Consider the following 18,915-nt stretch of genomic DNA (forward strand, 5'->3'; position numbering starts at 1 on the left):
ATGGCAGATGATGAAACTTATCAGATCTTCAGTTATGATCCAACCACTCAAAATAAAAGTGAACTGGACACTATATTAGTCCAAGCAAAGAATGGGGATGTCATTAATGGAAAAATCTGGAAGACAATAAGCCAGGACTTTCTTGTGGTACTGATTATAAAGATGGCGCCAAAGAGCCACAAGAACCTGGAATCACCTCCAGGTTACCCCTTCATGTCAGCAAGAAATTATTTATACAGTACAAGCCGATATTGAAGTTTCTTTTTGTTTTTGGACTCCTCCTAAACTTGCACTTTTAAAAAAATTCACAGACCTGGCAGTAGCAAGACAATTTGTAGAATTAAGACATTCACTTGCTTCCTTGATAAATATTATTGTTGACCATATCCTGCCCTCACTGAGGAGCATAGATGGGGGTAACTGACTCTTGAGCCTGGAGGCAAAATGGATCCATATACTGAATACTACAGCATATCACCTTATAGACTTAATGAGAAGCTCAGCTGGATTGCCTTCTATTAGATTCAGTAAATAATTATAATTGTGTATTTGCAAATTATGTGGGTCCTAAGGTTAATATAAACTGTACATATATAGTTTTTTTTAACATTATATAGAACAATTTATCTCAAACCAACAGAGCCTATAAATCAAATCAGGTGAATCCTCAATTCCCCAGTGGCCATTCCAATTTTCCATTTAGGGATATCTGCTGATTGGTGATTTTCAGATGATAGGCAACATACTGTACAGCATGATAAAAATCCCTGACTCATTGATTCTGACCTTTTTTATGTTGGAATTGTTGAATGTAGGATCCCCAAAATCTTGGATTTTTCCAGTTTTTAAAGACAATATTTGGCACAATGAAGAATTGTGCCAAATGATTGTAGTATGGGCTTCATTAAGCAGTAATACCCATTTGGACTGCCAATCTGACCCTGTGATGTGACAATAAAAGCATGCATTTACAGTATATTGAAAAAACCCGAACTCCAACACCATTAAATCTGAACCAATTGTAGCTGATGGCGGATTTATTAATAACTCTTTATTAGTGTGAATTCAAGAAATATAACTTTACCAAGCTGCACACTCTTTGTTAGAGTACAATAATTAGATTACATTTATAATTTGCTCATTAACCACTTTCGTGTCTGAGGACCCTGTAGGATTATTTATTTAACTCACTTCTTCCTCTGAGTCTGTTGAAGTTAAAATGGGCAGTTATAGGCAAAAAAAAAAGACTTTAGGTTGGAAGAAAGAATTCTTATGAAGCCCTCTCTCAACTACCTGAATTAATTTTGTATTTAATAAACTGTATCAGCGTTTTATGTTAAAATAGGGTTTTCAGCAAAATAGATAAATTATTTCAGAATTGATGTGCAAGCCCCTATCTTTTTAATGTTTGTTTGTTTAGTAATTGAAAGACACAACACACATCAGAGGATGATGGAAAAAAACTTAAATATTTTTACTTTTTGAATAATGTCTAATTTTTTTTTTTAAATTAGGAGACAGGGGAAAGAAAAGTAACTCAGAGTTACAATGTACAATGGTCTTGAAATATTAACCAAAAATAGGTGCATGAGGAAGCAGTATCCCACATCGCAGACTGCTAAATAAACTCAAAAGTATGGGTTTGGATTCTAAGATTGTTGAATGGATAATAACTTGGTTGCAGGATAGGAAACAGAATTATAGTAAATCTAGTGCAATTTTAGGAGGGAAATTACAAGTGATGTACCCAATGGATCTGTACTTGGGCAAGTGATTTTTTATATTTTTGTTATTTATTTATTTATTTATTAGCAGTTTCTTATATAGCACAGCATATTCCGTTGCACTTTACAATTAGAACAACAATTATAGAACAAAACTGGGCAAAGACAGACAGACAGACAGACAGACAGACAGAGGTAGGAAGGCCCTGCTCGCAAGCTTACAATCTTTAGGGAAATAGGCATTGATACACAAGGATAGATGCTACCTGTCACATAATGGTTCCCCAGGTTGCTAGGTTCTTAATGGGTTGTATATGATATGATCACCCAGCAATGTTGGAAGACAAAATGTGAGTTTATGTGGACTGTACAGAGGGGATGTAACTTGATATGGAAGCTGTGAAGGTTATGTGTGTGGGTCTGAAATTTGGTAGGCTTGTCTGAAGAGATGAGTTTTCAGAGAACGTTTAAAGGTTTGGAGACTAGAGGAGAGTCTTATTGTGCGTGGGAGTGCATTCCACAGAGTGGGTGAAGCCCGGGTAAAGTCCTGTAATTTTGAGTGGGAACAGGTAATACATGTGGATGAGAGACGCAGATCTTGTGCAGAGCGGAGAGGTCTGGTAGGGAGATATTTTGAGATGAGTGAGGAGATGTATGATGGTGCAGTTTGGTTAATAGCCTTGTATGTAAGTAAAACATGTTAGAGACATTGCATACAGTATCAGAGGGAAATTACTGTATGACTGTTTGCAGATGACACAAAAGTATGCAATAGGGTAGACACACCTGGAGGGATAAAACAAATGATTGAAGATCTAGGCAGATTAGAGGAATGGTCAAGAGCGAAGCAACTACAATTTAATGCTGAAAAATACAAAATCATGAACTTGGTACTCAAAAACCCAAAGGCTTAATATTGTATTTTATTGGTGTATCTGTAATACAGGTACACCATATGGAAAAAAAGATCACAGCAGAGAAGATTGAAAGAAATTTACTGACCTCTGGTAAAAAAAAAAAAAACTAAATGAGACAGCTGCTGCCCTGCTATGTGCCCTGATGCAATGAATAACAGAGTGAGAAAGTCCAAAGAGTACATCAGAGGGGTAAGGAGATGTATAGAGCATCTGCTTCTGCATCCTCCTTCTAACTCCCTAATGTGATCAGCGCATGGTCAATTTCCAGGGACATCACCTAATGAGAGTACCTTGGGATAATAGTTATGATGGAAAATAGTCCGTAGAGCACCACAGGGTATGGTGTGATGGAATGCTGCTTCCCATCATGTGTACAGAATCTTACTTTGATTGGTAGGTGAATGATTCTTTCACAAGTCCCTCTGGTACAGACTAAGAAAGTATAGGTGGCTATGTGAGCACTCCGGACATGGAGAGCCCTGTTTCACATGCATTGCAAGAACCTGCAATCCGTGTGTGGGATGCTGTATATAAAGGCCTCTAGGAAAGGAAAGAGTTGTACCTGGTTTCCGTAAGTGTGCTGCTTTTCACTGGTGCATGTGGTTGCCGGTAAAGGAAGGGGGTAAGGGGAGGAAGGTACCTACTCGTATACAGCAGGAGCCCTGCTTTTCTGAGAAGTACCTTTCACTGGGGGCTTTGTCAACTTGAAGTAATATTTAACAGATATTTTTGTCATTAACAAATATTTTGGGATTTATCTTTCAATAAAATTGGGGCTTCAGCAGCATAACAATAAAAGGGTATTGATTAGAGAAGGTTGCAGCTAAAAGTGCAGTTTATTATTCTTAGGCATAAACATTTGATATGTGTGTCCAAAGTTGTGTATTAATGTTGGACAGTGCATTAGAGTTATTTATTTTAAATTCTCCTATTTATCTATTTTTTTTGTAGTATTTGCTCTTCTGCATGGAGCAAAAAGATGTTGCCCTTATGTTTGGTTGGTATCAACCTCAGCTGGTGAAAAAGTGTTGTTAGGGATTAAGATAGTCATGCTTGGACTGAACTGTTTCCGGTATACCTACTCCTGCATAGCACAGACATTTATCTACTACTACTGTACCGGCAAAAGCCTGCTTTTTGTAAACCTGTCTTGTTATGCTGAGCAGAAAAAGGCCTACTGCTTAGTGACTGATGCATCAGAGTACTTATCAGTCTCCACCCAGCTGAGGTTGCACCATGAGTTTAGTAATCGAAGGTTGACCCATTTTAGCGATTGGGGTGTAATACTGTCTGGTTAAATTGACAACTCAAACCGTAATATTTGATGCATTCAAAGCTGTTTCGCTTTTGTGCCAATTTTCTTCTTTAAACAAATAAAATAACGTTGTACCGTCACATCTGATGATCATTGTGTCTGAAAATAAGGAAGTTACGCATTACTGCCCGACTTTAAGAAAGCTTTTAAAATATCTAAAAGGAATTCGAGTGAATTCATTAATAAATTCAGGCATAAAAGTTAAATATTTTATGATTATGGTTTGTCGAGAATATTAACCTCAATAACATCCATTTCCATTCATTTCCAGTAAATTTTGACAACCTCACAGCTCACAATATTGTTGACCAATACTGACCAAAGGCTGCAGCGAGCTGGCTAAACAGAGTGACAGAGCAGTTGCACAAAAAACAATGGGCACAATTCAGATCTGATCGCAGCAGCAAATTTGTTAGCTAACGGGCAAAACCATGTGCACTGCAGGTGGGGGAGATGTAACATGTGCAGAAAGATTTTGATGTGGATGGGTTATATTGTTTCTGTGCAGGGTAAATATTGGCTGCTTTATTTTTACACTGCAATTTAGATTTCAGTTTGAACACACCTCACGCAAAACTAACTCTCTCTGCACATGTTATATCTGCCCCCCTGTACTGCACATGGTTTTGCCCATTAGCTAACAGATTTGCTGCTGCGATCAGATCTGAATTAGGCCCAATTACTTTAAAGGAATTTAGCACATCTACGTAACGTTTTGGCATAGCAGTAGCAGATAGGATGGCAATTTAATAAACTAATGAATATAACACACTAGGAATGTTCTCATTAATCAAACATTAATCATCAACCAACTGGATCAGAGGCCTGAGGCCAGTACAGGTAAATGGAGGTAGAGTATATTAATACTACTGTATTTATGTAGTGGAAGCCAGGTAAAGGATTGATTGATTGATTGATTGATTATACAAATAGAAAAGCACGTACTGTGGAGGAAGTTAGGTAAAGCATGTCACTGATGGGATGGATTGAATTGATTGATTGACGATCATTGATTATACAAATAAGAACAGAGAAGCAATTATCACTGTAACAAAAAGAAAACATACTGTGGAAGCCAGGTAAATCTTGCCATTGATAAATTGATCGATTGAGTTGATTGATTGATTGATTTATGATAACACCATTATGAACAAAGAAGTGGTTATAACTAGAGATGTGCACCGGAAATTTTTTGGGTTTTGTGTTTTGGTTTTGGATTAGGTTCCGCGGCTGTGTTTTGGATTCGGATGCGTTTTGGCAAAACCTCCTGAAAATTTTTTGTCGGATTCGGGTGTGTTTTGGATTCGGGTATTTTTTAAAAAAAAACCCTCAAAAACCGCTTAAATCATAGAATTTGGGGGTCATTTTGATCCCATAGTATTATTAACCTCAATAACCATAATTTCCACTAATTTCCAGTCTATTCTGAAAACCTCACACCTCACAATATTATTTTTAGTCCTAAAATTTGCACCGTGGTCGCTGGATGACTATGCGGAACTAACACCTGGCCCATCTAGGAGTGGCACTGCAGTGTCAGACAGTATGGCACTTAAAAAAATAGTCCCTAAACAGCACATGATGCAAAGAAAAAAAAAGGTGCACCAAGGTCGCTGGATGGCTAAGCTAAGCTACCCAAGTGGCCGGAACAAACACCTGACCCATCTAGGAGTGGCATTGCAGTGGCAGACAGGATGGCACTTAAAAAAATAGTCCCCAAACAGCACAAGATGCAAAGAAAAAAAAGAGGTGCACCAAGGTCGCTGGATGGCTAAGCTAAGTGACCCAAGTGGCCGGCACAAACACCTGGCCCATCTAGGAGTGGCACTGCAGTGGCAGACAGGATGGCACTTAAAAAAATTGTCCCCAAACAGCACATGATGCAAAGAAAAAAAAGGGGTGCACCAAGGTCGCTGGATGGCTAAGCTAAGCGACCCAAGTGGCCGGCACAAACACCTGGCCCATCTAGGAGTGGCACTGCAGTGTCGGACAGGATGGCACTTAAAAAAAATTGTCCCCAAACAGCACATGATGCAAAGAAAAAAAGAGGTGCACCAAGGTCGCTGGATGGCTGGATGGTACCGAGAGACACAGTACCTCAAACAATTTTCTAATTCCCTGTGAATTAACGGTGGATACCGGACACACGTTTAACACCACCGTAGCTGCCAAGACCCGAGTTATACGCTTTGGAGCAGGATGACTGCTGTGATATTTCAATCACTGTTGGACAGTCAATTGCTAACTGGAAGTAGTACAAGTGGTCTTCCGACTTCCCCTCTGGGATGACGATCAACTCCCAGCAGCAACAGCAGCAGTGCCAGCAGCAGTAGGCATTACACTCAAGGATGCATCGGAGGAATCCCAGGTAGGAGAGGACTCGTCAGACTTGCCAGTGACATGGCCTGCAGGACTATTGGCGTTCCTGTCTAAGGAGGAAATTGACACTGAGGGAGTTGGTGGTGTGGTTTGCAGGAGCTTGGGTACAAGAGGAAGGGATTTAGTTGTCAGTGGACTGCTTCCGCTGTTTTTTCCAAAGTTTTTGAACTTGTCAATGACTTCTGATGAATGCGCTCCAGGTGACGTATAAGGGAGGAAGTTCCTAGGAGGTTATCGTCCTTACCATTACCTATTACAGCTTGACAAAGGCAAAACACGGCTTGACACCCGTTGTCCGCATTTCTGTTAAAATAATTCCACACCAAAGAGGTGATTTTTTTTTGTAATTTGACCAGGCATGTCAATGGCCAAATTCGTCCCACGGACAACAGGTGTCTCCCCGGGTGCCTGACTTAAACAAACCACCTCACCATCAGAATCCTCCTTGTCAATTTCCTCCTCAGCACCAGCAACACCCATATCCTCATCCTGTTGTACTTCAACAGTCAGTGATATCTTCAATTTGACTATCAGGAACTGGACTGCGGGTGCTCCTTCCAGCACTTTCCGGGGGGTGTGCAAATGGTGGAAGGCGCCACCTCTTCCCATCCAGTGTTGGGAAGGTCAGGCATCGCAACCGACACAATTGGACTCTCCTTGGGGATTTGTGATTTAGAAGAACGTACAGTGCTTTGCTGTGCTTTTGCCAGCTTATGTCTTTTCATTTTTCTAGTGGTAGGATGAGTGCTTCCATCCTCATGTGAAGCTGAACCACTAGCCATGAACATAGAACAGGGCCTCAGTCGTTCCTTGCCACTCCGTGTCATAAATAGGATATTGGCAAGTTTACGCTTCTCATCAGACTCTTGTAACCTGAGGAAAATGCCTTAACAATAAAACGGCATTGAAACGTTGTTTTACTAAACTACCCATCTGAGAGATTTATTTAATAAGACACCAGGAGTGCTACGTTTGCGGGCTGTGTATATATATATATATATATATATATATATACTGGTGGTCAGCAAAATTCTGCACTGTCCTCCTACTATATACTGCGCACAACTGCAATGCAGCACAGATATGGATAGTATACTTGACGACACAGAGGTAGAGCAATGGACTACTGTACCGTACTGCTATGTATATACTGGTGGTCAGCAAAATTCTGCACTGTCCTCCTACTATATACTGCGCACAACTACAATGCAGCACAGATATGGATAGTATACTTGATGACACAGAGGTAAAGCAATGGACTACTGTACCGTACTGCTATATATATACTGGTGGTCAGCAAAATTCTGCACTGTCCTCCTACTATATACTGTGCACAACTACAATGCAGCACAGATATGGATAGTATACATGATGACACAGAGGTAGAGCAATGGACTACTGTACCGTACTGCTATATATATACTGGTGGTCAGCAAAATTCTACACTGTCCTCCTACTTTATACTGCGCACAACTATAATGCAGCACAGATGTGGATAGTATACTTGATGACACAGAGGAAGAGCAATGGACTACTGTACCGTACTGCTATATATATACTGGTGGTCAGCAAAATTCTGCACTGTACTCCTACTATATACTACGCACAACTACAATGCAGCACAGATATGGATAGTATACTTGATGACACAGAGGTAGAGCATTGGACTACTGTACTGTACTGCTTTATAAATACTGGTGGTCAGCAAAATTCTGCACTGTCCTCCTACTATATACTGCACACAACTACAATGCAGCACAGATATGGAGCGTTTTCAGGCAGAGAACGTAGATATTTGCAGCACACTGAGCACAGATATTTGCAGCACACTGAGCACAGATATTTGCAGCACACTGAACACAGATATTTGCAGCACACTGAGCACAGAAACTGAGAGAACGCCAGCCACGTCCTCTCGCTATCATCTCCAATGCACGAGTGAAAATGGCGGTGATGCGCGGCTCCTTATATAGAATACGAATCTCGCGAGAATACGACAGTGGGATGATGACGTTCGGGTGTGTTCGTGTTACCCGAGCAAGGTGGGAAGATCCGAGGCTGCCTCGGACCCATGTAAAATGGGTGAAGTTCGGGGAGGCTTGGATCTTGAGGAACTGAACCCGCTCATCTATAGTTATAACTATAGAGAAAAGAAAAACAGAGACATAAGTCTTGCAAAGACTGTCAACAATGACATAGTAAAGTACAGCCCAGTAAAGTACAATGCAAATAAAAAACAATGGAACAGTCCGAACACCCACCCATCCTTATGTTGTATATTAAAAAGGACTACCACAGTTTAACAAACCAAGCACTACAGTGAAAGGGTCACTTTTGTGACTGAAGTGCCTGGTTTGTTTGAGCCCCCACAATACAAGCTACCAAGTGGCTTTAGGTGGCTAACAGTGTTGGTATTCATCATCTCATTTAGAACATGTCAGACTCATCATCATAAGCCTCCTCATTGTTGTTAATATAGTCATTTTCATCACACAATATCAGCTCATCTGCACTGGAATCCATTATACTGGATGTTTGTGTTTGTCTTCTTCATCAACTTAGTATTTTATTTTATGAACATCAGTTTGTCCACATTTTTAGGAATTGGCTGTCTACACTGATTGCTCACAAGGTTCCCATCTATGCAAAAAAACTTTTTCCGAATGCACACTAGCAGGTGGTCAGCTACTGTACACCAAACTGAATTTTTACACCTGCTCCAAATTGACTATTTTTTCCACTTAGCAATCAAAGGGACTATGTGAAATGCTAATGTGTACATTGCCATTAAAATAATCCTCCACCATCCTATAGATGCTTACTGTATCAAATTTGAGTCACGGTAGAGGGGACAATAATCATGAGCAATTATTTCAAGCCTGACCAGATGTAAAAATGTTTTTTCACTCTGGTGTGCTGAGTTCACACATCATCATCATCACCACCAGAGTTTATTTTTATTTTTAGGAAAATCTGAAACACCAAGTTTACTGTGTTTGGAAAATATGGTACATGTTGATATTCACTCACTCATAATGCTCTTAAAATGTTTCTTGCATAATCAGAAATGATAAATCCTAAGGAGAGTCTTAGTGTGGTATGCTATTTTGTTATCACATTCCTTAGTTTTTCCAATAGACTGGCACAGGTTTGCCGCTAAGTGATGCCTGTGATACAGAGAGTAACCTACCTCTAAATGTGATGTATTGTGTGTTATGTACTGCTGATGATAATACACCCACCCTGTCATGGGATATTTAGTTTGAACAGAACCGCTTGTCCACATATCTGTAGTTAAGTGGATAGTTAGTACAATGTAATTTTGTACAGAATATGTCTGTTTAACACTTTGGTACATGGGAGGAGTTACTGTTCTGGTAAAATTAAATCAACATAAAATTTGGTAGCAGGGTCACATGACCTCAAATAATTGTCAAAAATCATAAGCATTGATGGCGGATATTGGACGCAGATCTAAAGCTATCCAATTGTGAAACACTGTTCAGGTTTGAGGTGCCCTTTTGTACACCTTTTTCCCCCTGACACCCTTTAGTAGATGTTGAAAAAGTACTGTCACTGGCAGCAGCAACAGCACTAGTACAGGGTTGGTGCTCCCGCTCTTCTATAGACTGATCCATGATTGTTTTTTTTGTCATGCCGAGGAAAAAAACTAATATTCTGACAACATGTCCCAGGGCATCTGCTCCATTTTTAGAAGCCAAGTAATTTGAGGGAAGGATAATAACCATCTAGACACCTACTCACTATTATGTCTTTTACAGCAAGTTCATTCAGATTTATCTAAATCTGGAAAATTATATTTAACATCAAGTAGTCCAGGATCAGTTACAAGCAGCATCGATAGATATCAGTACATGCAATCTCCATCACCTTCTTCATAAAACTCCTCATTAGCACTCAAAGGTAATACTGCATTAAATTTGCAAATTCACACTGACTCCTCCCCTATCCAGGATTCCCAAGAAGAGTCCTTGCATGCTGGGGTTGATGCTGTTGGAGGTGCAGCTGCATAACAGAAGGGGACCAAGAAGAAAATTAATAGTTTCGCACAACAAATGTCTGGGAAACAATCATGTGCAAGAAGAACCAAGTTTGACAGCCAGAGGCGTAACTCTGGGAGGCAACGGAGTCATCTGCCACCGGGCTCCTGCTCTGAAGGGGGCATCTCTCCTCCCATTCTGTGACACCATTGAATTAAGTTTATAGCTGCTATTATCTTATCAGTGGCCAACTTCCTCACTGGTCCCTGCACCTTACAAATCACACACTTTTTATTATACTTTCTTTACACATTTTCCAAGTGTCATACCCGGGATTAGAAACCATGACCTATTACACTGGAAGCAGACACCTTACTGATGAAGCTACTTGCTCCTGTATAGAAAATATGAGAATTCGAACTATATGAAGTTACTTCTCTGACAATTACATGTAACTTCATATAGTTAGAATTTTCATGCTTCATGTGCAGGAGCAAATAGCTCCATCAGTAAAGTGCCTGCGGTCAGTGTAACAGGTCATGGGTTCTAATCCTGGGTATGACTACTAAGAAATGTGCGATTTAAAATAAAAGACTATGAAATGTGTATATATACAGTATATACACTTTTTTTCAGAACACTCCACACACACACTTACTTATCTAAATATTAGGGGGGCACCAATATTTATCTTGCCTCCGGGCTACTGAGACGAACTTACGCCACTGATGACAGCCACAATCCTGTTGCACAGTAAATCACTGTAGCCGTGATTGCTATGTTAGCATTAGGTGTTCATCCAATTTCCATCATTAGTGTATCTGGTTTTAGATGATTAGCTGAGGTCATGTGTCCATGCTACCAAATATCATCTTGATTCCATCCCCACCAAAACAGCAATTCTTAACCTTTCCGGGATGTTAAACAAAAAGTCTTTGTCTGCCTATAAAGTGTAATTGAACTGACTATCCACTTAACTACAAATAACTGGACATGTGGTACTGATCAAACTTAATATTACATTACTATGATAGCCCATTTAAAGGCAGCGTACTCTCTGTATCACTGGCTTCACTAAACAGTATGCTAGTGTCAATTTATTAGGAAAATTCAGGGGTGTGATTAGGGTCGGGGCTAGGGTATTCAGCACCCCCCGGCAAACTATAAATTTGCACCCACCTACAAATGGTAGAGACAGTGGGTGACAGCAAGTGGGTAGCACTGGAAAAAGGTACAGGGTGTCAGGAAGAACAAGACAGGAAGAGGGTGCTTAGGAGAGGCAAAGGGTGAAGTGGAGAGGGTGATGAGGGGAGGCAGGAGGTAACAGGTAGAAGGTGACTGGCAGTGGTTGACAGGGAGAGGGTGACAGGGAGAGGCAGTGGGTGACATGGAAAAGGTGACAGCAGAGAGAGGGTTATAAAGAGACAGTGGGTGTCAGGGAGAGACTGGATGAAGTGGCAGTGTTAATAAAGACAGGCACAGAGGAAGGTAAGAGAGGATGGAGAAGAGGATGAGTGGAAAGGCTAGAGCAGAGGAAGGGAAGAGAGGCTGGCACAGAGGAATGGAAAATAGGCTGATGCAAACAGAGGATGGGAAGAGAGAATGACACCACATGGTCAATGGACAAGGCCCCCTACCAGACACAGTGTATATGCACATTCATTTACATATACTTGTATATATACATGCATTTATACGCTGCAATTCGTGTTCTATGGGGGTTGGATATGAAATCCCGGTAGATGGGATGTCTTCTGTCAATATCCCGACAGCGGCATCCTGCATGCCAGAATGCCAGCAGCAGAGCAAGCGCATGAAATCCCAACAGTTGGGATATTAACTACATCCCTTCTATGGATATATGTATGTATACCATACATGCCACATTCTGTCCTGTGGAGCTTATAAAGTCACATTTCCACTTTATACAGTCAGAGAGAGAAGCACATTCCTATAGACAGATGAAGTGCACATAAGATACAGCCAGCATTGCAGTGTCCAAATGTCAGCCAGGGCATTTCCCCAGCTCTGTCACACAGTACCCAAATCTGGGAATGTAGTCACGATCCCGACCAAATCTACCCAACATTAAGTTACAGAGTACCCCCATTTGCCCCAGCATTCAGATACCCGCTGTAGCCACAACCACCTCAGCTCTCATCCATAGAGTACTACCCCCATCAGACCCAGCTCTCACCTAGAGAGTATCTATTGTATCCTCCAAAGCTCTCACCCAGAGAGTATTATTCTCATCAGGTTCAGCTCTCACCCATTGAGTAATAACCCCATCCTTCCCAGCCATAGTACCTAGAATATAATCACAGTTCTCACTCAGAAAGTACTACCCCAAACTTTTCCAGCTCCCTCCCAAAGAGCTCTACCATAACCAGGCCCAGTTCCCAAGAGTATGACCCCCATCTTCTCCAGGAAAAATACCTATACTATACTTCTCACCTCTCAACCAGAGACTGCTTCCCGCAGCCTCCCTAGCTCTAATCCAGAGTTTATGACCCCTATCCTCCCCACCTCTCATTCAGAAATCAATACCCCTATCCGCCATACCTCTCAGCCAAAGTAGTACCCCCATTCTCTCCAGCCAGAGTCTACTAACCTTTTCCTCCCCATCCACAGTGTACTACCTCCATCCTCCCTATCCACAGCAGACTACCCCAATCCTCCCCAGCCAGAGTATCTATCCTCTCCTCCACAGCTCTCAACCAGAGAGTACTACCACCATCTGGACCAGCTTTCACCAGGAATATGACCTCCATCCTCACCCACTCTCACCCAGAGTTCACTTCTCCCATCTTAGCCAAAGTACTGCCTCCATCCTCCCAAGCCAGAGAGTAATACTCTCTCAACTCTCAGCCAGAGTGGATGGCCCCCACCAAGAGAGCACTACACCCTATCCTCCCCACCTCTCAGCCAAAGTACTACCTTCATCCGCCCCAGAGAGTAATGCCCTCATCCTCAGCAGCCAGAGAGCAGTACTTCCATCCTCCCCAGCCAGTACGCACCACTCTCATCCTCCCCAGCCAGTGAGCACCACTCCCATCTTCACCAGCCAGTGAGCAACACTCTCATCCTCCCCAGCCAGTGAGCACCTGTCACATCCTCCCCAGCCAGAGTTCTGACCTCATCCTCCGTAGCCAGTGAACACCACTCCCATCCTTCCCAGATAGAGTACTACCTCATCCTCCGCAGCCAGTGAGCACCAGTCCCATCCTCCCCAGCCAGAGTATTGCCCCATCCTCCACAGCCAGAGAGCACCACTCACATTCTCCCCAGCCAGAGTACTGCCCCCATCGCCAGCAGCCAGAGAACAATAACCCTGTACTCACCAGCCACAGTATTACCCACATCCTTCTCAGCCAGAAGGACTAATGCAGTAAGTGCTCCAAGGGGACCACTTCCCAGCACTGGCTCCGCTCTACAGGACATTTCCTGGGTACCTTAGTATCTCACTGCACAGCCTTCAGCAGTGTCTGCAGATTTCAATGCACTGCTGCACAAACTCCAGCACTGAGTAGCCACTATGCTCTACCTGGTTCCCAGGAGAAGATGGAGAACAGTCACGGCCTGTGAGAGGGGCGGGGCTTGTGGGAGGGGAAGGTTCTTCAGCAACTGTATAGCTGCTGTAGCAGAAGATAAACTTTTTATGTCTACAGCAGCAGCATTGTCTGGGGGATCCAATCGGTGCTCAGCTTAGGTGCATCGATCCTGCTGGTATTCAGCTGCCTGTCATACAGTTTAACAGGAGCCACACAGCAGCAGATAGTGGCGGAGCAGGGAGAGCGCCTCTGTAACCCGGCGTCTCCCTGCACTGCTGACCTCGCTGAGCGCATTGTGCCGGCTCTTGGTGTGATAGCAAAATGACTTACCTGGTCAGGCTCTCCTCAGGATTTGTAATTTCAAATAAGGCAAGTTACATTATACAAGTATTTTGACTGGTAGAAGATAAAAACATCTCATGTTTTGCAAACACAATAAATGTATTTCTTAAAAATTGAAAAGTACTTGTAGGAGATGCTGGCTGCAGATCATAACATTTCTGTGCATGTTTGGCCATCAGTAACTGCATGTAGAACATTGCAGCAGCTGCAAGAAAAGTTCCATTAGCAATGCCACAAACTGAAGAGAGAGAGATAGAATTTTACCCTGCTTAGCATGCATTACCAACCTTGGTCATCAAAGCGTACTAAAAGCACAGATTTTAGTGATATCAAGTCTTCAGCACAGATAGTTACATAAAAATAATTGAGGTACTAATTAAGTCACCTGTGCTCAGGCATGAATATCACTAAAACCTGGGCTGTTAGTGTGCCTTGTGGACTGAAGTTGGGGATGCTTGCTCTATAGTATGCAGCAACTGGAGAAACTGCAAAAAGCAATCGAAATGTGAAGTATACAGCCATGTGTATGTCCAGCCATGGACTATGGAGGGGGGGGGGTGTATTTGTTCCTGCCTGAACTTCTAGTATGATTCCCAGTGTAGTGATCTGGTTTTGTCTGATGATTCTCTTTGCCTACTCCCCTGGTATTGCTCCTAGTAATCTCTCACTTCTGATATTGACCTAATTCTGCTCACCCTTTTGTACCGCATTGCCCATCTGGTTCTGACCTACATTATTCCTGATAACTACATTTCAGTTTACCTTACAGCAGCCAGTCTAACTACATATTCCTTCATTCCCACCAGCCCGCACATTGAAACCAAGACAGGGAGTTGCAACCTGCAAATTGAGCACAGTGAATCAAGGTTACACATTAGTGATGTTAGCCTTGAGAGGCAGAGGTGGACAAATAGGGAGGGATGAGTTAAAAGAAATAAGATGATGGTCAGAGAGAAGGAACGTGGAATTGGTGAAATTAGAAATATCACTACGGTGAGTGATGAATACATCAAGTAAATGTTATTCACATGGGCCAGTGAAGAGGTCACTTTAGAGATGCCAAATGATTATGTGAGGGCAATGAGTTTAAAGGCAGAGTGGTCAGTGAGGACAATGCAAGGGATATTGAAGTTGCCTATGATAAGGGAGGGTAGGTCTGAATAGAGGAAGTGAGGGAGCCAGTAAGAAAAAATTTCAACAAATTTAGAGACAGTCAAACTTTAAGTGACAACTACAAGAAAGTGAACAGGTGAACAGTGATAGCATGTACCTAAAATGTAGATAATAAAAGGGATAGTTCTGAGGGTACGAGTTTGTTGGCACAGTCAGAGAATAGAAGGACCCCTACAGTGCACCACCACCATAGTGACCTGAAGGGCAGAAGGTGCAAGAGAATGTGAGGCAACCAGAGGATAGTGCAGGGGAAGAAGTGGTGTATGTAGGGGAAATCAAGGTTTCAGTGATGGCTGGGACATTGATAGTCATATTGAAGTCATTAAGATTAGAGAGAGAAGGTCAAACAGAGGAAGTGTGATCCAGAAAGCAAAGTTGACAAGATATTTGGAGATAAGGCCAGGGGGATGATAGATGCCAGCTACATTAAGTTAAACAGGTTGGATGATGTGAAGAGCATATACCTCAAATGTAGAGAATAAAAGGGATAGTTCTGAGGGTATGAGTTTGTTGGAGCAGTCAGAGAATCAAAGTACCCCTACAGTACACCACCACCATAGTGACCTGAAGGGCAGAGGGTGTGAGAGAATGTGATGCAACCAGAATAGAGTGCAGGGGAAGAAGTGGTGTATGAAGGGGAAATCAAGGTTCAGTGTTGGCTGGGACATCGATAGTCATATTGAAGTCACTAAAATTATAGAGGGAGTTTGAGACAGGAAGCAAAGTTGACAAGGAATTTAGAGATAAGACCAGGGGGATGATAGATGCTAGCTACATGAAGTTAAACAGCTTGGATGATGTGAATAGCATGAACCTCAAATGTAGAGAATGAAGGGGGAATGATCTGAGGATATAAGTTTTTTTGAGCAGCTGAAGGCCCCAGAAGGTGCAGGGGAGGTGGGGGAGGTATAAGAGAGAGCAACGGAATAAGTAGTTTCTGAAGGAAATTTTAAGGATTTGGTCATTCCTAGAAGATATAGGGATTTGGATATGTAGAGGTCATGGGTGGGGAGCAGTTTCTTACAGACATAGATAGCATTCCAGGGAGAACAGGAAAAAAGGGACAAAGTTATAGGGAGAAAATTTGAAGATGGGCACCCCCAATATTAATACACATATTCTGGCATTACAAATAACTTTTATATCTTAAATACAAATATTCTCATGTCTTTCACAATAACTAGTCGTCCATCCACTGTAAACACTAATCCACTAAAAGTCTCATTTAGAATTAACTACAGAAACATAGAATGTGTAGACCAACTTTTCAACATATTACATATTTTAATAAGGGTGCATAACTAAACAAACATTACAAATCAAGATATATTTTAAACCTATGAAAACATAGAATTAATTGACTATAAACTGTTATGTAAAAAAAGTATAATAAATATTAGCTACACAGTTTGTACAAATTAATTATTTTCTTTTAACAAAATGCAATTTTAATTTTTTTTCACTCTTATTATCTAGTTTTAAAAATAATTTCCCTAACTGAAGTTGTCTGTAAATACAACTTACACACAAGAGATCCTCAGTGAGGTCTCTATGGACTACCCAGCTCATTTCATATACAGTATCTCTGAAAATATATAAAAGAAGCTTCAACAACAGATTATAAACTATGGCTTTAATGAATTATAACTCTGCGGTATAGTACGTTTTTTTAATATCAGTGAGCCTTAGAGTTTATCCAGGTAAATCAATGAATCATAAATTAATAGAATAGCTAAGTATTATTAATAGACAGTTTGGTAGCACAATGGTTAGCTTGCTTCCTCCAAGCACTGAAGTCTTTGGTTTGATTCAGTCAAGGCTCCATATGTTTGTGATACTTGAATGTTCTTCTCCAGTTGGTGTTGTAGTTTCCTTCACAGATCCTGTCCTGTTTAACAGTTTGCTGACCTGTAAGTGACGGTAAGTTAACATATCTCTTGTTAAATTATTATTTCCATTTATGCCATCATTGCTTCTTTTTACCAACAGCTCATGATTAAAAAGCTTAATATATGGTACAAAAGTTGTAGCAAACACATAGGCAGATGTACAAATCTTGTGAACATCTCAAACTCAATTTAAAAGTAAAAAGCAAATATTAGCATAATATTATGAATTACTAACTTGTACAATATTTCATGCTTGTCCTACAGGAATTGTTGAAGAAATGCACAAAAATAATATCTCACACATCTTTATCCTGGGATTTCCACATCTGTACAGCTTTAGTAGTCTATTGTTTTCGTTCCTGCTCATCGTTTACTGTGTCACCATATGCGGTAATGTTATTATCATTGCTCTAGTTTCAGTAAACAAAAATCTTCATTCACCAATGTATTTCTTCATCACACAAATATCTTTACTGGACATCCTGATGACCACGGACATTCTCCCTTACTTACTTCACATTGTCCTGAACAATGGTGGCACTGTGTCTCTTGTTGCCTGTATATTACAGTTTTTTGTTCTTGGCAAATCAGAAATAATAGAGTGTCTCATCCTGACGGTGATGTCTTTTGACCGTTATGTGGCTATCTGCAACCCACTGAGATATAGCTCTGTAATCAACAGAAGATTCTGTGAGATTTCTGTCATAGCATCATGGTCTTTGAGCTTTTTGTTGGTGTTGATGAATGCTGTAGCTACATACAAATTAGACTTCTGTGGATCTAATGTTGTTGATCATTTCTTCTGTGATTTAACTCCCATTCTAGAGCTTTCTTGTTCAGATATATCAATAGTTCAAAAACAGACCATTTTTATTTGTTTTATTGCAGTTGTATTTCCATTCATAATAATCTTTGTTTCTTATGTGGGTATTATTAGCACCATCCTACAAATTCGCTCCATCAGTGGGAGACAGAAAGCCTTCTCCACCTGCAGCTCCCACCTGGCTGTTGTGTCTATATATTTTGGATCTCTAATTTCTGTGTATATGGTTCCAACAGAAGGAAAATTATTTGCTAACAGCAAGACATTATCGCTGCTTTACACTGTGGTGACACCACTGCTTAACCCATTTATATACAGCCTGAGGAATAAAGACTTTAAGAAAGCTTTTGAAAAATTCAAATGTAGTTTGCGTGAATTCATAGACAACTTCAGGCACAAAAAGAAAAACTTTCGTGAACAAACATAACATTATTTTTTATAAAATTGTTCAGGATTCAAATTTGAAGGTACAGAATGTATTTGCTGAGGATGCTGTTTGTCCAATCACAGGGGTAGAAAACCCTGTTTCCTAAGAGCTACCAACAGTTCCTGTTTTCCAGGCCACCTGTCGATCTGTAGAAAGTGTCACTTAGGAATGATTGCACCACATGTTTGAAAATGTGACTACAATGACTATACCTGTGCACCAGTTAGGTGTTCTGGAAAATGTGAACTGTTAGAAGCTCTTGAGGACTGGGTTGGCTACCACTGTCCTAATACATAGATATCTTCAACAGTCCAGGTTTAAGTGATATCCACACTTGAGCACAGATGGTTAGAGCAAAATAACTATAGTACTTA

The 18,915-nt window shown here is 41.0% G+C and overlaps 1 protein-coding gene across 1 annotated transcript; it reads left to right on the top strand.

The window, feature by feature from the left end:
- On the top strand, positions 1–18,541 carry LOC134934052 (olfactory receptor 11L1-like). Its single transcript, XM_063929567.1, has 2 exons — positions 1–202; positions 17,556–18,541. The coding sequence occupies exons 1-2, from the start codon at positions 1–3 to the stop codon at positions 18,539–18,541; spliced, it is 1,188 nt and encodes a 395-aa protein (XP_063785637.1).
- Positions 18,542–18,915: the final 374 nt, after the last annotated feature.

The sequence above is a fragment of the Pseudophryne corroboree genome, chromosome 6 (assembly GCF_028390025.1).
Source record: "Pseudophryne corroboree isolate aPseCor3 chromosome 6, aPseCor3.hap2, whole genome shotgun sequence".
Classification (NCBI taxonomy): domain Eukaryota; kingdom Metazoa; phylum Chordata; class Amphibia; order Anura; family Myobatrachidae; genus Pseudophryne; species Pseudophryne corroboree.